This window comes from Arvicola amphibius, chromosome 5 (assembly GCF_903992535.2).
Source record: "Arvicola amphibius chromosome 5, mArvAmp1.2, whole genome shotgun sequence".
NCBI classification, from domain to species: Eukaryota; Metazoa; Chordata; class Mammalia; order Rodentia; family Cricetidae; genus Arvicola; species Arvicola amphibius.
Genome location: NC_052051.1, coordinates 53,266,791 through 53,287,066, shown reverse-complemented (window position 1 = coordinate 53,287,066; position 20,276 = coordinate 53,266,791). Strand labels below are relative to the sequence as shown.

At 51.6% G+C, this 20,276-nt stretch overlaps 1 protein-coding gene across 1 annotated transcript; it reads right to left on the bottom strand.

Moving 5' to 3' along the window:
* Window positions 1-3,497: 3,497 nt before the first annotated feature.
* On the bottom strand, window positions 3,498-20,054 carry Duox2 (dual oxidase 2). Its single transcript, XM_038331135.2, has 30 exons — window positions 19,852-20,054; window positions 19,539-19,740; window positions 19,212-19,378; window positions 18,824-18,884; window positions 18,614-18,710; window positions 18,127-18,217; window positions 17,594-17,696; window positions 16,907-17,070; window positions 16,193-16,368; window positions 15,868-15,986; window positions 15,402-15,539; window positions 15,053-15,166; window positions 14,676-14,878; window positions 14,205-14,390; window positions 13,147-13,372; window positions 12,971-13,064; window positions 11,437-11,624; window positions 10,873-10,942; window positions 10,440-10,520; window positions 9,620-9,798; window positions 9,227-9,457; window positions 9,055-9,154; window positions 8,434-8,483; window positions 8,169-8,296; window positions 7,769-7,922; window positions 5,996-6,228; window positions 5,665-5,823; window positions 5,213-5,368; window positions 4,986-5,114; window positions 3,498-4,751 (listed from the first exon to the last, which is right to left on the bottom strand). The coding sequence occupies exons 2-30, from the start codon at window positions 19,591-19,593 to the stop codon at window positions 4,629-4,631; spliced, it is 3,975 nt and encodes a 1,324-aa protein (XP_038187063.1). The 5' UTR covers window positions 19,594-19,740; window positions 19,852-20,054; the 3' UTR covers window positions 3,498-4,628.
* Window positions 20,055-20,276: the final 222 nt, after the last annotated feature.

The following is a 20,276-nucleotide window of genomic DNA, read 5'->3' as shown; positions in this document are numbered from 1 at the left end:
AGGCCTTTCTGAAGGTATCCTGAACCTAGGTAGGTTGGAAAGTGAGGGCTGGGAATGTCTTGGGTTTGGAATCTAGTATGATCTGTGTGCGCAGCAGTTGTTCAAAAAATGACCATCAGAATAACTAGAGAGAAAATAATTTAAAAAAATCTGCATTCTTCCCTTCCCATTCCCTTAGAGCAGTGGTTCTCAGCCTTCCCAATGCTGCAACCCTTTATTAAAGAGCCTCATATTGTGGCAATCCCAACCATAAAATTATTTTCTTTGTTGCACCGTAACTGTAATTTTTCTACTGCTATGGATCGTAATGTAAATATCTGTGTTTTCCAATGGTCTTGGGTGACCCTTATGAAAAGGTCGTTTGACCCCCAAAGGGATTGCGACCCACAGGTTGAAAACTGTGGCCTTATAGGCCGGGGACGGAATGGACTCTGAGATATCAAGCCCGATTTCAAATGTTGATTTTGTCTGTTCGCAGCTCGATGCCGGTGGGTGTGGGACACTCGGAGTCTCATTGGCTTTCTTGATTAAATGGGGATAGCAGTGCCTCTTCCAGTGCAGTATTGTGAGGAACAGAAGGGGTGAATTATGTTAGAAATTATAGGATCGCACACAGTAAACTCCCTGAAGATCATGTATCCTTAGCTAAGAGCCTGAGAGAGCTAAATAAAGTTTCTGTTCATTTGAGACGATGGGTGGAGGGAAAGTTTAGGTATGAAAAGACCCTCGGCTTAATTATTTTTGTCTTGCTTTGTCTTGCTTTTATATTTTATTTGTTTTATTATATGTGTGGTAAGAGGCTCATGCTGCATTGGGCACCTGTAAGTCAAAGGAAACTTGGTAGAGTCGTTTTTCTCCTGCCGGCTGCGTTTCGGGGATTGAGCTCACGCCATCAGGCTTGGTGGCGGGTGCCTTTACGCGCTGAGCCATTTCACTGGCCCGCCATTTTTTCTCTTCTTTTACTAATGAGAAGTTTGAGGCTCAGAGAACTCAGGTGGTCCTCCCAAGATCACACAGTAATTCTGTTAACAGACGTGGAGACGAAGCCCAGGCCGCCTGGTTGCAGTGCTGTTGCGATGACTCTGGAACCCCAGAGTTAGCCCCTCATTCTCAGAGGAGAGAAGGAGGCCTTTGTGCTACTGTTTGCTTGAGGTCACTATCCAGAACAAAAGGGGATTCTGAATAAGTTAGCTGGGAAACTCACCAATGCGTCATTGCGTCCTGTGCTCAGCACCTCACCTTCCCTTTCACGTCAGACCACAGGTGAGTGACTTCTTAGTAATGGTGGAGGGAGGACCTCAGGGGCAAGGGAGACCTCCTTCCCGTCACAGTACCAGACCCTGGGGAAACACAGACCACGCAGCAACTGATAAGGGAAGTCAGATAGTTGATTAGTAGGGTGAGGAGGAACCAATAGGAACTGATAAGGAGGTCCGATAGGCATGGTCTGAGGACAAGTCATTTAACAGCACTGAGGCCTCCACACCCTATTCCTTGTACTACAGAGCTCTGCTCCTGAACCTTGACCTTAATTACTAATAGTGGTGGGAATTAAAATCACATTAGACGTGTGGCCTGAAATGAAGTCTTTGATTTTGCTAGGCTAAAGTGAGAGTTAAGGGCACTGTCTGCCTATGCGTGCTGGGTTCCAATCATTGCGTCTTGGGTAATTAGGAGCTCATCTAAGCCTTTCCGTATTTCAGTTTCTGTAGATCAAACTGGGAGTAACATTAACAGCTGTTTTGTAGTTCATCCCGAGGACCAAGTGAGCTGGAAACACAGCAAGGATTGTGTGCATGGGTTGTTAGAATCTTAGGATCGTCTTTGGGCTTCGCTCATCCATCTTACTGAAAGGCGCCCTCCCTTCCAGTCCCCCACTGTGATTCTACTGTCTTCAAAGCCTTTGTGAGCTGAAATCCTCTCCCCCCCCTAAATTGCTTACTGCTTGATTGTTTCCACTGGCATGTAAACGCCCCGGAACTGGGCCTGATTCTGAGACCCAACAGGGCCAGCACCTTAAATTGGATTATGTCATTGGCTCTTGCTAAATCCTATGGAGAAAATACATCGCCCCGTTTTGTGGAGGAGCAAGCCGAGGCACCAGAGTTCTCTGTTTTTACTCACAGTCACCTAGATACGACTCAAGAGCTGTCCATTATAAACATCAAGCTGGGCAGGATGCTCTCCCTCAAAAGCTGGTACCCAGAGCTAGGAAGGATGTTACATTTTGTCAACTTTCTCCTCTTTCAGCTGGACTTAAAGCTTGAGGACACGTGTCCAAGATGGGCCGAATAGTCAAGTCATATAAATGTCTGCCTACAGCCAACATCTAGAGCCTGGCTGAGGTGTGGAGCCAGGAAGACCAGGTGCTATTCACGGTTGCTCAGGGTCATGATAGCATGTCCTTCTGCCCAGCTGGACACGCACTTCGCATTGCCTTGGAGTCAGAGCAACAAGTAGCTGGGGATGCCTCCTTAAGATCACAGGCTCTTCATGAGAATGTCACTTCCCCTGGCATGGAGAGGAGGAGAGGGAGAGAAATAGGGGACAGAATGTTAGGGATAACCCTGATGGCTGTGTTAATGCCATTTTGCAATCTAGTAAGGATGAGTGGGTTAGGATCAAATAGAAAAATATTGGGGGGGGTGTCAGGGAGAGGTGGTGGCACATGCTTTTCCTCCCAGGACTTGGGAGGCAGAGGAAAGCAGACCTTTGCGTTTGAGACCAGCATGGTCTACATAATGAGTTCCAGGATAGGAAGGGCCACACAGAGAAACCCCGTTTTGAAAAACAAATAATAAAATAAGAAAGAAAAAATTTTTTTAAAGAAAGAGCAGGAAGGTGCTAATGGGTCAGATCTGAGAATAAAGCTAAGGCTGATATCAAAGAGCCTGGATGTCAGCTCTTAGTTCAGGACTGGGGACTGTGTGACTTGGTGAGGACCAGGAGAGCTGGAGGCCAGGGCATACACAGTGCTGTCCTTAAATATGTTCACTGTTTATTTATTATATTTTTAAAAACACACTTAGTGAAACTTTAAAAATTGAACAGACAGACTAAAATTTAGCACACTATACTATGGTTGTAAAATATATTCTCACACACTTTTCTCATCTATATAATTTGTCTGGGACAATTTGCTGTCTCACCTCCTAATATCCTCACAAGCAGCTGTATAAATATAGGAACAGGCTCAAAGAGGTTGAGGGTTGTCCTTTATAGTCTCTACAGATAAAATTGGCACCAGAGTCCCAGGTCTCCTGGACTCCGGCTTGGTATGTCCCACTTTGTCAGAGATGGCCTCACTATAGAGATTCTTGGCTTCTGAATAAACCCACCAAGGAAGGAACCTGGTTCAGATCCTGGAGCTGGTCTGAAACTCTCCTTGCTACAAATTCTTCCAGCTAGAGAATACCATGGCCCAGCAATTTCACTTCCAGATAAATTCCAGACCCAGAAAAATGAGTGCATTACATCCATCAAAAGACAGGCATACGAATGTTTATAGCAGCTTTATTCAATCATCCAAAGCCAGAAACAACCCCACTGCCTTCCAGCAGACCAGGTAACAGACTAGAATCCAGCTCTACAATGGAAGGAAGGCTGCATAGCAATACAGGGGAACAAACTGCCAGCAGACACAATGGCAGGAATGAATCACAGTGCACCATGATGTGAGAAAGAGGCCAGGATTAAAGCTGAATTTTGTGTGGCCCAAACTGCAGTGACAGAAATCACATTTGGGGTTGCTTCTAGATGAGGGGCACGTACCAGGGAAATTTCTGGGTGACAGGAATGTTGAAATGTTTTCTGACTTGACCTGGGTGGTAGTTACTTTAAGATTCATACATGCTCTGCAACTATACCTCGACTGTACATGTGTTAAAACTCAGCTTTTTAGTAAACAGCCATGTGAAGGAGGGGAGCGGTGACGTCTGTGTACTGTGGTCAGGTGACCTGATCTCTCTAGGATAAGAGGCTTCCAGGACCCAAACTGGGCAAACTCTCTGGGAAATAGGAGCTGAGGGGTCTGGGGTGAGTTGTTGAGAGACCGTTGTTCTCTTAATCCTGGAGCCCAAGGACTGCTCCCAGACTCACAAAGGATCCACTGTAGGGTCAGGGCAGCAGACACTACTGGCTGACATTAGGAACTCGGGGCTGGTGGCCTTATGGCTTGAGGCCCTCTCAGAGCAGGAAGGTGTGGGGCTGAAGCTGGGGGAGGGGGTGGCCCAGAGCCTGAGTTGAGCTAGGTGGGCTCTGCAGGCTTTCAGTCTCTGAGAGGAACCTCGAGGGGACACTCAAATGATTCCCCCGAGGAAAGCCAACCACTATATATACCAATTCTGTGAAGGCAAAGCAGAGAAACAGAAGCCTATAGGAGGTGACACATGGTGTACCCTTCCCCTCCACAATTGTCGGAAACAGGAACTGTCCCCTCATCCCTTTGCATCCCATAACCTATTACAGCATGCTCTGGATATTAGAGAGGCCTTGTCTATCTGCCCAGAGCAGGAGGTAGACGGGGCAATGAGGCAGCGTCTGGGTGGTGTCCAGTTCCCTCCCTGTGGTCTCAATTGACAGCTGTACTGAAGCTCACAGAGGGACTGGGCGGGAGCCAAGGATCAGGCTCAGAAGTTCTCATAATGGTGCACAAAATGGGCCTGGTCCCGACTGTTGATAAGCTGGCAAGCCTTCTCCACATTCTTGGTCATCCCTGGAGGGCCACAGCTGAAGACTCCGATCTTACGAACCTGTCCATGGAGAGACGTGTGCCCCGGAGCCTTGAACTGCCCGCTGCCCAGGGAAGTCAGCTTGTCCAGCCTGACTTCTACCCTGGACCCTGGGAATGAGGCTAGAGCTGGGGGTGCTTAGGATAAATCTGTGCTCAGGGTGGGACTTCTCTGCTCAGGATGGAGCTGCAGGGGTCTTGAGGGCCAAGATGAGAGAATTAAATAGGGTCCTAGGGTGGGAGGGGATGGACTCACCTCTGGATGAACTTCCTGCAGAGAGTTGAAGAAGAGTTCAAAGGGAGGGCGGCCAAAGTGGGTGACAGAGCGCAGGCCCGTGAACAGACTCCGGTTCAGCACCTTCTGGAAGTGCCGCTCACAGATGTACTGGGGGAGGAAGTGGGCACAGAGGATCATAGCCAGGCATGGCCAAGACCAGCTCTTGGCCCTGATAGTGTCCCACCTGCCCTGCCTGGTTGGCCTACCAGCATGGTGGTCCTGAGGTCAAACTTCTCAGCCAGCTGGGTGATATAGATGTGCACAGACACAAGGTCCTGGTGGTCATTCTCCTCCACCTCCCGGATGATGTCAGCCAGCCACTCAAACTGCCGCTGAGTCCTTGTCACCCAAATGAAGTAGATCTGAGGACACACACTGGGGCTCAGGGCCAGCTCAGATCTGGCCCCCTACAATCTGAGATGTCAGGATGTCTCAGATATCCCATAGAGTGATGCTCTGGTCTTGGCCTCCAGAGAACCAGAGACCAGCAGAGTTCTTTCTGGCTATGTTCCTATCCACCCTCCAGATTTGGCATCTGGACCACTGGATGTAATGGTCCCCACAGGCCCCATGGTTGAAAGCCCGGAGTGTTCTGCTATGATATCAGGACTCCATCAGGCTATACACTCCCCATGAAGACTGGAGGAAGGAGACTTACCTTCTTACAGAGCATCTGACTGCCCAAGGATGATTTGAAGACCAGGTCTTTAAGGATGGAAGCAAATGGGGTGACTCCAATGCCCCCTCCTACCAGCACTGACACCTCAAACTTATGCCACTCCTGGTGACCCTCTCCAAATGGTCCATCGAGGTACAGCTGTCGAGAGAAGGGGAGGTGAGCCTGGCCTTGCCCCAACTCTGAGGCCAGAAATGGGGAAGACTATGAGAGGTAGGACAGAGCACCCCAACCCCTCTTAGACTAGCATTGTCACGATTGGAGCACCCAGTGTCAGGACAGAGGGGAAAGGGACATTCCCAGGGATAGGCACCTTTGGGTATCTGGCATAAATATCACCCACTGGGGGTGAGTAGATCTCCCTGAGACGAGTAGTCCAGGGTCCCACAGCCCTGATGTGCAGGCTGAGTGTGTCCTCATGGGGTGCAGAGGTCAGCGTGAAGGGGTGGTACTCATTGGTCCCCAGGCCCAGGCAGGCAATCCGAACCCACTGCCCTGACTTGTACTCAAAAGCCTGGGGTCGCTGGAATTGCAGGTAGGTCACTCCTAGGGGTCATAGGTAGAAAAGAGCCTAGATTAGAAACTGTACCTGAAGACTGGCAGATGCCTTTTTTTTTTCTACACTGCTGAGGCCCAGAGGGTCTCACAGTCACATAGTCTAGGCAGATGGATTTCTGGTACTGAGGATAGTTGAGTCTCCTCTGCTTCCTGGGTAACATAAGAGTTGGGCTTCTCTGACCCAATCCAGTATCTCTCCTTTCTCCTTCATCATCCCACAGAGGATGAAGGCTCATAGTACTGCCAGAAAAACAGCCTACAGAGTAAGCCTTCAGATCCCAGAGGCTTACCAAACCTCCCCTACTCAAGGGTGACTTCCATGATGCACATGTCAAAGCAACACATTTTGTTAGCAAATCTTTGTTGGATACTGTTGGTTGCCCACACAGCTGGATCTCAGGCTTACTGATATTTGTTGAAAACGGAGAATTAAAAGTTTTGGAGCATACAAAAGGCTACTTTAACTTTACCTTTAAGTAATCGTAAGTAAAATAAGGTTGAAATGAAATTGAGTTCTTTGCGATGTGAATCTTGGAACTTAGATAACCTTATGGTCCCTAACACCTCCCACCTCCCTCCATAGTGATTCACATCAGCCAGTCCAGACATAGCAGCAATCTGGCTATCAGGGCTATTGGCCTTTCTCTGCTGTGGTAGCTCCTGGCCCTGTATTGAGCCGGGTTAGTTCAGTTAGTAGAGCATGGGACTCTTAATCTCAGGGTTATGGGTTTGAGCCCCACATTGGGCACCAAATATTGCATCAATAATACAAACCCAGAGATAGATATTGGGGTTCAACCTAAAGATCAGAAAAGCAAAGCAGGCAAGCCACTATAGAGCTCTTACCTCTATGAAATATCCAGGCTGAAAGAGAATAAATTCCTGTCTCATCCTGCCTTATATTCCTCTCTAGTGCTGGGATTAAAGGTGTGTGCTGTCTTGCCTGTATGACTGACTCTTGTGACTGTTTTGTGTTCTGATCTTCAGACAAGCTTTATTTATTAAAATACAAATGAAATATCACTGCCCTCTACTCTCCTGGAAGTCTTCCTCATCCCTAACTTGTCTGTGTGTTTTACCTGCATCTTTCCCATCATTGCTTCTCACTGTCTGCAAGTCATTGTCTCTTTTAAAGATTTATTTTGTTTTTAATTAGGTGAATATATGCTTGTCTATGCGTGGGTATATGCACATGTGAATGCAGATTCCTGTGAAGGACAAAAGATGGCATTGTATTCCTTGGAGCTGGTTATGAGCTGCCTGACACGGGTGCTGGGAACTGAACTCAGGTCCTTTGAAAGAGCAGAAAGTGCTCTTAACTGCTGAGCTATCTCCTTAGCCCCTTGTCTGCAAGTCTCGTGAGGAACTAAGCATAGCTGCTCTTGGGATGCTATTTCTATCAGAAAGATCTTAGGGACTCGGGGGTCCTCAGGAGGATGTCAGAGGTGGGGTTCAAGAAACCAGAAAAGATCCCACCATGTCTGAGGAGCCAACTGATTCTCCATGCCAGCATTGGACCAGTCCTTACCTGAAGGCAGCAGCTCAGCCTTCACCACGTTGATCTCCACCTTCTTCCTACTCAGGCTCACCAGCTTGTCCCCTCCATAAATAATTGCTGGGACCAGGAAGTAGATGTGGAAACTGGGCAGCTGGATAAGTGCATAGCTGCCATGGATGATAAGCTGGAAACATGGCTAGTTAGTATAGTACCACCCAGCCAGGTGCCCCCTTCCTCCTCCCTGTCAGACATGGCCCACCCAAGGTCTGGGTCTGGTTTTGTAGATGGGCTGGCATAGACCCCAGTGTGGGGTCTCAGATCTCAGGATCATAGTCCTTGGGTCTAATTCTCCCTGCTCCCCACTTTACCCTCTGTTTCCATCCCAAACGTCCCCCTCCAAGGTCCAACCCTGCCCATCAAAGGTCCTCACCAGGGCATAGAGCACAACATAGAGGTGGTGGGTCAGCCAGAAGCCCCGGAAACTGTGGCGTCGGAAGTGGTGGGAGGCGAAGACGTACATGATGGCCAGGACCAGGAGCAGGAGTACGCCTGTCATACCTGAGAGCAAGAGGACGGAGTCCGTGGGTATCTGTGAGCTTCAGCCTGAGCTGAAACACAACAGGACACCGCACTACACCCGTCCCACCCAACTTCAGAAGGAGTGCTCAGATCCCACATCCCGCCACACGTCCTACCTGGAACTGTCTCAAAGAACCACCAGTAGTACTTTGGCGGAAACTTGGACCTGTGGGGCAAAGGCATAGTGAACCTCTGACTGGGGCGGAAGGGACGTCACCACTACACCCCAGCCTGATGCTACCCCTGACAGCTGGTTACTGTGTCTCCAGCAGGATGGCTAAGGGATCCTTCCAAAGAGCCTTGTGTCCACCGTCACTGTTCTACTCTCTGCAGCCACCGCAACGTTTCCTGCCATTCTATCTTACGTTCTCGTCCTGAAGTCAGCCCTCGCCTCCTGGAGTACCTGTCCATTATTCTGTGAGAGGAGGGAGGGCGAGACCAACTACAGAGCCAAGTGTTGAACAACTGCACACATCTGTACGGCCCCCTTCTCTGGCACTCGAATTATACCCAGCACACGGTGTATAAGTGTTTGTCCAGTGAGTGGATAGCAAACTGAGACAGTAAACTGTGTGTCAGATGTATATGGGATAGAGACTCCGATATCATTTCCTAAGGTCCTATCCTGGCCAATCACAGACAACTGGAGAGAAAGTGGTCACCTTTTAGCTCCCCATGAGGGACAGCACCCTCCGGCCCACCCAGAAGACCCTAGGGACGCCTTCCCATGAACTGACCCGTCATTCACAAAGACGTTAGGGAAAACGCAGGTCAGCAGGCTGAGGGGACTGACTGAAAATATGTACACGTTGACCGCATGGCCAGCACTGTGCAAAACTGGAAGAGAGAGACATCACGTCAGAGCCATTAACTGGGTCCAACTCTACTCCCATCCCAGGAGCCACATACCAGCCAGGACAACTGCGGCCATAGCAATCCAGCGATGGAAGTCCACAGCGGCATCGAAGGGAATGTAGCGGTTGAGGAAGGTCTCCCGCAAGAAGGTGATGAGGTTGCGACACATGGTGAGGAGGATGTAGGAAAACATGAAGGAGATGCTGGCCGCTGAGCCCCGGGACAGGATGATGCCCACATAGGTGGTCTCTTCAATATCCGTGGGTGGCGAAGCAAAGCCATAGTCTAGGGCCAGAGTTGAGGCAGATCAGCATGACACACAAGACAGCATCCCGAGTCTAAGTCCGAGTGCCCTGGCTCCACCATCCAGACACTGAGGACTGGTGAGGGCAGCCAGAGGGCCCTTCACTCGCGCCCTGCCCACTGCCCGCAGCCTGGCACTCTCACAGTAGGCACGGTCTGCAAACAGGCCCACGCAGATGGCTGAGAAGATCACGACACACACGATATGGCGCCGGTAGTTCTCCACAAACCGCTTGAACTGCTGTAGCTTCTGGGCTAGGAAGCCCCGCTGCAGCTTCTCTGGCACGGCCTCTGTGTACAGCCGGGGAGAGGGCCCCACTGACCTGTAGCGGTGAAAGACAACATATTGGGAAGGAAGGGGCTCCTTGGCACCCCCTCAGTGCCACCAACCAACGGAGATCTGGGAACCATGAAGAATGGGTCCTCACAGTGAAAGGAACACAAGCAGACCCTACTCCCACGACCCTTTGTCTCTGTTGTTGCTTGTCCCAGACACCCCCTTCTGACTCCTCACACTCTACCTCCTCCTCCTTCCTGTCTCTTTCTCTGTGTTCTACACCCCTTCCTTTGTTTTCTGTGCTGGCCTACATCTGTACAGCGGAAGCCAGGAGATCCCGTGTGCCCTGCTGGTGGTGCTTTGAGTCTCTTGCCTGAAGGTGAGTTTAGAGGCTGAGAGAAGATGAAGTCATGTAACACTCCGACCCTCCAGTGGGTGGCCCTGAGGGAAGGTCAGGGAGCCACTTCCTCACCAGTGCCTGTCTCTCATACTACAGGACAGTGGGGCCCCCTCTCTGACTGTACAACCTGCAGAAGATCCAATGGGTTTCCAGACCCAGATGCCACAGCAGGTCAGGTGTTCCTTGGAGAACACCTGATACCATATCACGTCGAAGGGAAGGGGGTTTGAGGAGGTGTGTCAGGGAAAGGCATCTTTCTAAGCATCAGGGACCTAGGAAATACTCACTTTTTGCCCAGCCTCTTCTTTAGGCCGGTGCTTCCCAGCTCCGGGGCATTTAAGGGGAGCACCAGTTCCCGGGGGCAGGAGCTAAAAGAAAATGGAATCTGTTTTCTTTTCATCATTGCAGACAGTCAGGATAAGAACTGCCATGTTGAAGTTGGGATGGAGTCCAGAGAAGGACCCTGAGACCAGGGAGGGACCAAGGAGGATAAGCAGCTGCAAGTTGCTCATCTGTCCTTAGGACACCTCAGCCCTAGAGAGGCAGAGGGGAGAGCCAAGCTCTTAAGCAACACGGGCTGTAGAAAAGCAGCTGGAGTCTGAGCTGACACCGACCTTGTGGTAAGAGGTCAAATATTTGATCAGTGACTGATTAGCTAGCTCTGTTTCTTTTGTTTCTCTACATGGATCTAGCCGAGGAGACCACCCCGAGCGTACGCACCGGTTCCCAGGAGTCCGGGTGATGAATGAGACTCTATAGCCGCTGCGTTGTTTAAAGGCGTCCCCAGTGCCTGGAAAGGAGAACAGGACCCCCAGTTGGCGTCTCCAGAAGGACAGAGGGTGGGATGGGAGACTGTCCTCTCCTCCTGGACCCTGAGAGGCTGCCTCAGCCTTGGGTGGTGACTTAATGAAGTCCAGATCTCTGACTTCAGCCTATTTTCCTCCCTGTACGCACTGAGCACTCCCTATCCAGAGGGCAGCCAGGCTGGTAACTGTGTAAGGAGAAAGGGGTTGTCCTCTGGACAGAGAGGACTCTGCACGTCCTTTGGGAAAAGAAAACAAGCCCCCCCCCCGGCCAGATACACCCTAGGCCAATGCCCATGGCTTGCCCTTTGGCGTCATGAGCCACTGTGTGCAATATACAACTTGTCTCTGAGTGTCCATATTTAGCTCAGTGCGAAGCACCGAGGGCTCAGAGGAAAGGCCTGGGCTGTGTCCATCGGGAACTCTGTTCTGAGCACTCATTGTCTTCCTGGTTCTGAATATTCCTTCCACGCTGACACACCTCTAGCTCCACCTTTGACACAGAGCTGTGTGAGTCGGAGATCATTGTCGTGGTCCCTCAGCATGAAGTGGAAGTCCTCCCAGGTCAGCTCCTCCTTGTCCTGGAAGCCCGACTCCCGGAACATGGACTCCACCACCTCAGTCAGCTGGGCCTTGGACAGGCAGTTGTTGGAGATCTCGATGAAGGACCTGAGGAGGATAGAAATAGAGTTGACCATCATGCAGCAAGGTCAGGATGGGGTTCCCTCACACTAGCTATCTGGGAAATGGTGCTGGGAGGTGCCTGTTCAGCCTGAAGGTGACACTAAGTTAGATGAGGTGATGAACCCAGACTCAAGGACCTTGACAGTGTAGGAAAAACATCCCCAGCCCAGAGGAATGAAATGACTACAAATGGGAAAGACTAACGCTGCAGAGACTAAGACATCTGATGCCCCTCTCTTCTGGGAAAGCCCACACCGGTCACTCCCAGGGGATCCCCCTTTCCCTATCCAGAGAGGACACTAGAGTGTGGGAGGAGCATTGCTGCAATGGCAGCTGCCTCCTTACACCGATACCCTAGAGCATGTGGAGTACCCCCTCGTTCTATCTTATTATAGGATTGTAGGGTTAGAGGATGGGAAAATGGGAGCTGCTGTGGCTGATGGGCACTCCTCCTGGGTTTTCTAGAACATTGCCAGGACTGAACCTGCCGTGACATGGTGGGAAGTACAGGCTGTAGTCATTTTTTGCTCTTTTGGAAGTCTATGCTGGGGACTGGAGAGATGGCTCAGGAGTTAAGAGCGCTAGATATTCCAGCAATTTCTGCTTCCAGCATCCGCATGGCAGCTCACAACTGTCTGTATTTCTAGTTCCAGGGGAATCTGACACCCTCACATAGACACACATGCAGACAAAATACCGATATACAAAAGATAAAGATAAATAACACCGAAGGAGGAGGAGGAGGAAGTAGTGGTAATTGCCTATGTCGGGCTGGGATTGTCAGCAAAGGTAACATCAGAAGCAATGGGAAGGCAGGCAGGAAGAGGCACTTTAGAAGAAAATGGGCTGCTGGGCTCAATATTTACTCACACTAATTTCATTGTCTTTTTCGGTGAACTATGTGCCAAATGTCTACACACTAATCTCAACTCAGAGAAAGCAGATTCAAGAAAAAATAAAAAGTTGGGCAATGGTGGCACACACCTTTAATCTCCTCACTCGGGAGGCAGAGGCAGGTGAATCTCTGAGTCTGAGGCCAGCCGGGTCTACAGAGTGAGCTCCAGGACAGTTGGGGCTACACAGAGAAACCCTGTCTTGGAAACAGAAAAGGAGGAGGGGAGAGATGCCTGTGGTGCTCAAGGGGGCTTGTTACTAAGGGCCTGTCCTTGGGAACGAGAAATTGAGGATGCTCACAGTTGCTCTTTATTGACATTGAGAATCCAGGATGCAGTGTGTACCGCTCAGCCACCTTGCCTGCCTGCCTCTGACCCAAATTGCGTTACTGTCTAAAACATCAAGATGTTTCAGGATTGGAAAGGCCCAGCCTGTACCGCATCATGGTGAAGAACTCATCCTTGGAGAGGAAGCCGTTTGAATCCAGGTCATACATGGTAAACATAAGGCGGGACTTATCCTCTGGGGAACCTAAGAGAGAAAGGGGATACAGGCCACCTCCTTGCTAACAAATTCATGGGTCCTCAGATGCTCTGCTGGTCCCTACCCCTACCTTTCATGAAGACTACCAGGATGTCCAGGAACTCCCGGAAGGAGAGGTAGCCATTGCCATCCTTGTCAGCCAGAGAAAACATGGCCTCCACAAACAGATCCTGGGGCTTGAGACCCAGAGACTCGGCAAACTCAGCCCTGCTCAGTTCACAGGTCAGGGCCTCGCGTACTTGCTGGGATGAGTCCAGAGGTAGGGTCCCTGCATCTGCCTGGTTGATATCCAGCACCTGTACTCGGGCAGTCACAGAGAGGGAGAGAAGGAGGTAAGGCCTGGGACAGAAGCAGTTCAATGACTTCCTATCTCCTTCACATGCAGGTCACGAAACCCAGCTCCTGATGCTCAGACATGCTGATTTGGGCCTCTGCTCTCCTATAGTAGGGGTCAATGGACTCTCTTAGGCTTTCTTTTTCCCTCTGGACCCAAGCATCATCCATCATACTGAGAAGAGAGAAATAGTGAAAGTAAGGGGCAGGGAGCAAAGTCGAAAGAGAAAGAACCTGTGCTGGAGGCAGGAGATAGGGGCTATAACACGGCCAGCAGTCAAGGACTGAGCCCATATGCTCGCCTAAGTCAGACAGCGCTGCTGCGTGCCTGGAATCTGAACCCTGTCACTGTGCAGAGAATGTAAAACTAACATTGCTGCCATTCATCATCACCCGCGAGGTACTCAGGCTAAGTACTGCCTACAGAACGGCATTTCTCAAACTTGAGTCTACATCAGCATCACCTGGAAAGACTTGTTAAAATGGAGCTTCCTGGGGCTCATTCCCAGAGCTCCTCATTCAATCTGTTTGAGGAGGAGCCTGAGAACCAGCCTTGATAACAAATTTCCAAGTGAGTTGATGCTACCGGTTCAGGGGTACTGTTTGAGAATCCACCATGTAGATCACCTCACAGGCTCCACTGTTGATTAGATAAGGAAGTGGGCATACAGAGACAAGAACACGTGGCTTGTCTTAGAATCTAACCAAGACTGTCGCCAGCCTGCAGGGTAAAATCTTAGTTCCCAACCAGCTCAGGTTGGCTCCATCCCCTGTGCCAGGTATAAGTCATGGCACCTGAGCAAAAAGTTGTCTGAAGAAGATCTCCAAGATGCCTGCCCGCTGCTGCTTGGTCACAGCCTTCCTAAATAGCTCCTTCTCGTCCGTCTCAGTCATGCGGAGACCTGGAGCCCAGCTGATACAGAGGTCTTGCAGCTGCTGCACAAACACACCCCGCTCCTCTTCCGAGTTAAACAGCAGCACCTGTGTTGGAGAAAGGGCTGCCGTCACGGTCCATGTCCCACTCCAAAGGACCTCAGGTCGAGGGAGGAAGAGGAGTCTCTTCCCTGACCATCCAGGCTGTGGTCAGGGAATGGCCTCAGGGGTGGGGGTGTCAGTCAGTCTGGGAGCTCCTGAAAGGAGGGAGTCTCCTCCAGTTTCAGTCTTCACAGGCAAGCTCTGAAGCTGGGACACAGAGTGGAGGTGCCTCACTTATGGGAGGGGATGTGCATGCGAACAGCCCGCAAAGGGAGGCAGGACTAGCAGTACCAGGTCATACTCCTTGGGGATCTTGAGCAGCAGGGTGCGGCGTCCGCGGTTGCTGGACAGAATGAGGTTGACCTGCTGCGGGGGCCGCAGCTGGATGGTGTGGAGCACGGTGAGACGTTTGTCAAGGACCTGCAGACTCCTGTCTGGGGACAGCTGGATGGTGACAGGATAGCTCCTCTCCTTGGGGCCTGGCCACTCCATCGCTGAGGAAAGGACAGCTGTGCGTGGCCACTCAGCAGAGATCTTTGAGCCCACGTCATTCCCCGACCTGAGCATGTGTTTCTACGGAGCCTGACTTCCATCCCGCTCTATAACTTGGTTCTTACTCTCAGGTCCCAGATCCCCTTTCCCCCTTCCGTTCCCCAGGCTCATCTCACCTGGCAATCCACCCCTGGCTGTTTCTTTCTTCAGACTCTCTTTGTCTTTCTTTTGTAGCTTCTTGCGCTCTTGGTCTCGGAGATGAGCCACCACCCCAGCGATACCCAGACTCACTGAAGGGGACCAGGAGAGATCAGTGAGAGGGAGGGAGGGAGAACTTTTTGCTCATGGCCTCAGAAGTGGAGGGCCTTCAGCTGCTGCTCCTTAGCTATCCAAGGCTCCCTGAGCCTGGCTTGAGCTATACAAAGGAGCTAGCCCTGCAAGCCAGCAAGTGGGGGGGTGGTGCTGGGCCAGTCTGTGAAGGGGGGGAGGCCAGAAAAGGAGAGACGGGGGAGGTAAAGTGCTTACCTAATGGTAAGCAGCAGAGAATCACGATGACGATGCCATAAGTGGCACCACTGCCCTCGAAGTAATCGATCACAGTAAGGGGCACACACTGGGGCAAGCCTTCCGTTGTCAGCTGCTGAGGCTGTGGGCAGGGGGCACCTGAGGGACAAGTCACGGCAGACCTCAGAGCCCAAGACTCCCACTCCTTAAGCAAGCCTCTTCCCCTGTCTTAGAAAGGGCCAAATATCCTCTCCCATTCCCAGGTCCACCTCTCTGGAACTCGCTCCCCTCAAAAGACCCCTTTCATAACTAATTTCTCAGCATCTGCCTCAGCTCGATTGCTCGGTCTACCCCTCATGCCAGCGTAGATGGCAGTGTAGGGAGCAGCTTACTGCAGGCCTTCCAGCCCAACGCAGAAGGCGCATGGTTCCCTGGACTGCACCAGGTGACTCTGCCCCACACCATGTCTGTTCGCCCAGCTACTCACCTTCCTCCCAGAAGAAAACGTTGGGCTGCAAGGCACTGGGGTCCACATTGGTGACAGCTACCAGTACATCCCGCAAGGTGGTGTTTCTGATTTCCGCAATCTCCTCCTCAGAGAACAGTCTACATGGGGGAAAGGCCATTGCTGGGATGGGAAGGGGCTTTCAGTCGTCCAAGGACTCACGTGAAGAAAGGGACTGGAGTGGATAGAAGGATGGGGTAGGCCCCTGGATCAAGACCTCTAGGGGCTGTCTAGGGTCAGGCAGAGAGAGAGGGTCTGGAGCTCCAGGCCAAAGTGAGGTCTGAGGCAGGGCCCAGGCAGGCCTTACCCATTCCTAGTGTTCTCGAACCAGTAGCGGTCACCATCCCGTAGCCTCACAAACTGGTCCAGAATGATGCTGCTGAACAGAGGTCCGGGGCCCCCGTGGCTCTCCAGGAGCCCACCCAGGAGCAGCTCCAGCTGGGACAGGTCCTGGTTGTACAGAGCAGCTGTGGCCTCCAGCACCTGGAGCATCATGGGGGTAACAAACCTGTGTGTGGACTCACCAACAATGCCATCATCGGTAAAACTGTAACACTGAAAGTAACTACCTTATAATATTCTAATGGAGAGTAAGTGAGTTCACCTGTGTAGAGGACTGGGAACAGTAAGGCCATAGAAAGTTTTGGCTGCCATTATCTTGTGCATGTATGTGTGGTGGGGGATATGTTTTTGCACATGAATATGTGTGTGTGCATGTAGATGCCAGAGGTTGACACTGAGTGTCTTCCTCAATCGCTGTCCACATTATTCTTTGTGACAGGGTCTCTCCCTAAACCTAGACAGATATCGCTGCTTTGGCTGGGTTGGTTAGCTGGTAAGGTCTAGGGTCCTCCTATCTCTGCCTCCCCAGAGCTGGGATCACAGAAACATTCCAGCTTTATATACAGGAGATCCAAATCCTCACACTTGTTAACATGTTAATAACATGTAACGAGCATGTTATCAACTGAGCTATCTCCCTACCCCCAGGTGCCATTATTGTTGTGTTGATGTTACGGACCTGCGGTTCTACTTGCGGGTTGAGAGCGCTCCAGTTCTTTGGTGGCTCTAGTCCCAAGGCCAGCAGAGCCTGGCTATAGCTGGGCAGCCCCATATCTCGGCCACGTTGGATACTGCTAGCCACATAGTCCGTGCGAGAGAATCTGTCTGGGCCAGGCCAGTAATCTGAAAAGAGACCAGACTTTGAGTCAGTCATCCCAACCCTTGGTTGCCTTGCATCCTTATATTTAGCTGTTGAGAATTCTCCCCAGATTCAGTCCCTGACACTCTTCTACGTGACACCAGTGGCCTTGTTTGCTGTGGAGCCAATGTCACCATGTGCGATTGGGGCAACTTTTCTTAAAAGGTATTCTAAGACTCAAGATAAGTCTTGATACCAACCAGAAATCCCCTTCTCTGGACCTCCCAACCGTAAAACAGGGCTGGATAAGAACCCTTAGGACCTAAGTAGACACCAGAGAGGATGCTCATGTGTGGTCTGCTCCCATGCCCACCACATTCAGGCATGGTCACCTTAAAATAAAAGCAACACAAAACTATAAATTAAGTGGGGTGGGACACTCAAATTTCAATTTATTCTGACATCTGTTCCAAGTCTGTGTATTTGTGTGTATCTGTGTGTCTGCCTGTTGACTCACCCAGAAGGATCCTTAGTATCCCACTGTGACGCCCCACCCTCTGAGCTCACCTCTCAGGTCTTCAACCACTATCCTGTCCTCCATCTCTGAAATCTGGGAGGCCATTCCCAGCAGCAGCTGGTCCACCTCCTCGGCACTCTTCAGATTGGGGTTCTGGAAGTGAACAATCCACGCAAGATTTTGACCCTGGACCACAGCCCAAAGGCCCCAGGACAAAGGCCCCCTCTGGCTCTCTAGCTCTCCCCATTCCCCCCTTTCTTCCCCCCTTTTTCTTTCTCCCACTCCCCTTTCCTTCCCCCTCCCTATCTTGATAGACTGCCGAGGCCTTGAACACCTGGGTTCCAGCCATAGTCCTGCCTCAGTTTCCCAGGCAGCTTGGAGAGCAGGCACATCGCCTCCCCCACCCTCACTCCCCATGCTCAGGCATTTCCAGACTCTCTTGGACAATTCTCCCCAGATAATTTTCTCTCCCTTTTGCTCCCTACCTGGAGCACCACCACTCAAGAACCCAAATTGTTACTTTTCCAAGGGCTTATGATAAGTGACCGTGACCCCTACTCTCTGCCCTTGACCCCATGCTGACCTCCCGAATCCAGTAGCTGTTGCAGACCCTGAGAGCTGGAGAACTGCCAGAACCTTCCTTCGAGAATTTCCGGAAATGACAGCTGGAGTTTCTGAAACGGAATTTTAAAAATACAATAAAGGAATTGGGGGCAGACACTAAGGTGGTGAATGAGGTGGAGCAATTATGGGGGCTGACTGAGAGTGAAGGATGACCCATAAACTTCCTAGAACATCCAAAGGATTTGAAGAGAGAGTGATCTCTATGACCTATGGGTGGTAGGAGGTGCGGAGATGCCCTACACTCAGAAACCAATGTTCTGCCATTAGGAGAGCGGAAGGATTTCCTTTGGAGCCCAAACCTCCCACTCCTGGATCCAGTTTCAGACCTCTCCCCCCAGTTCTGCTTCTCTTCTGATGAAACTGTGGAGGGGCGTGCAAGCTCCAAGCCCGCTCATGGAATACCTACTTCCAACCTTGGGCAGCTCCACCAACAGCCCCTCCCTTACCTCATGTAGACCCCGGGGGGCACCATGGTGGAGAAGAACTGCTCAGAGGCCACCACAAACTCCGGGGAGATGCTGGGGTCCGTGAAAGGGTGATACCCTGCAGAAAGACAGGTGCCTTACCTCCCTCCCTGGCATCACAAATCTACCCTTCTTTCTTCTCTGAGTCTTCAGCTTAGGTGCCTCCCCCCACACACAACTCCTCTCCCTTACCTGAATACTCTGGAGGGTTTTTCTGCAGGAAGCTGGGCAACCATTGGTATAGAGCAATGTTCTGAGGGTTAGCAAGAGGAAAAGAGAGGATGGAATGAGCCCATGAGGAAGGAAGACTTAGGTGCAGAGATGAGACCCAGACAAGGCCAGTTGTGGGGGATGGGGGACCAAGGCAACTAAATTATAATCACAAGTAAAATCGTCCATATAAACATCTGCAGGAGCTTTTCATATTTTCCTAAACATTAGCCCCTATGCGAACAAGGGTCTCATGGAGAGGGGCATCATGGGAAGGGGCGTTGTCCAAGGCTGGGGAAGCTTTCCTAGCAGAGCTGGATCTCCCTGGATCCTGCACGCAGGTGGCCACGGGTCAGGTGGCACCACTCACCTGGTAGGTAGCAATGACCCTCTTGCGCGCATGCTGGAACAGCTCCTCATCCCCCCAGTGTGGGTGCTCCCGCGCCAGCCTCCTGGCCCACAGGTTGTGGTAGCGAAACCACAGCAGGCCCAGCGCCTGCAGGAAAGGCTCCCTGTTCCCGCGCTGGGCCCCAAAGGCTGCATCCATGTGGAGACGGTGGCGGTGGAAGAAGGAGATGGGAAGCATCATGAGCAAGGGGAGCCCAGACCTACAGGCAGACCCCTCCAGCCCAGTCCCCAACCCCATCAGCCTGATGCCTCCAGCCCTGCTCCTTCTGCCAGGATCCCTCAGTCTCACCATACATTCCCTGCGACCCTCCCTGCCCCGTGGCGGGGTCCGGTGCCATCCACATGAGCAGTTGGTCCTGGGGCTCCCGCGGGAATGCAGGATCGGCCCCCGATGCCAGCTGTCCTCCTGAGAAGCTCCTCAGCGTGTCACTCCACGAGTGAGAGGAGCCATAGATGGCACTGCCATCCAGCCAGCCGGTCACCTGGTTGGTCTGTGGGGACACATCAGTGAGGTGTGTGGGGATCAAGTGCCTGAGGGCGGGGAAAGAGCCTCACCCTGCCCAGCTTTCCCAGCCAGACCCCAGGTCTCCAGCGGGTCTAACCTCAGTCTCCCTTCCCGCCTGCCTGCCTTCCTGTCTGGCTGCCTGGCTCACCAAGTCCCGGGGGTTGCTGGGGCTCTGTCCAGTCGTGGGGTCCCAGCGGCTCCTTTGAAAGGGCAATACCACGTCCCCACGCTTGTCGGGGTCGAACACGGGGTCCCCACGCGGGATGTAAATGTTGAGGAACTCTGCGGGGCAGCCTGGAGTTTCCACACTCACCAGGTCGGAGAGCACATGATAGCCTGGGTCAAGAGGGCAACGTGATCAACCAATCATCAGGCTCTCTTCGGGCCAGGAAGACCTCTAGTAATTCTCAGGGCATAGAAGGCAGAGGTCAGAGCACAAGCGACAAACGCGGTGTGTTAGGCTATCCCTCGGGAGCCTAGATCTTCTAATATGCAAACAGAACGTAGCATTCTCTCGTGAAC

Bases quoted from the DNA above. Each gene is read 5' to 3' on its own strand.
- Duox2 (XM_038331135.2), bottom strand. From the start codon at position 19,593: ATGTGGATGGCACCGGACCCCGCCACGGGGCAGGGAGGGTCGCAGGGA. The intron at 9,799-10,439 runs GTGAGTATTTCC...TCACCGCTACAG, and splicing joins AAGAAGAGGCTGGGCAAAAA to GTCAGTGGGGCCCTCTCCCC. The intron at 8,297-8,433 runs GTAGGACGTGTG...TCTTGCTCTCAG, and splicing joins GTTCTTTGAGACAGTTCCAG to GTATGACAGGCGTACTCCTG.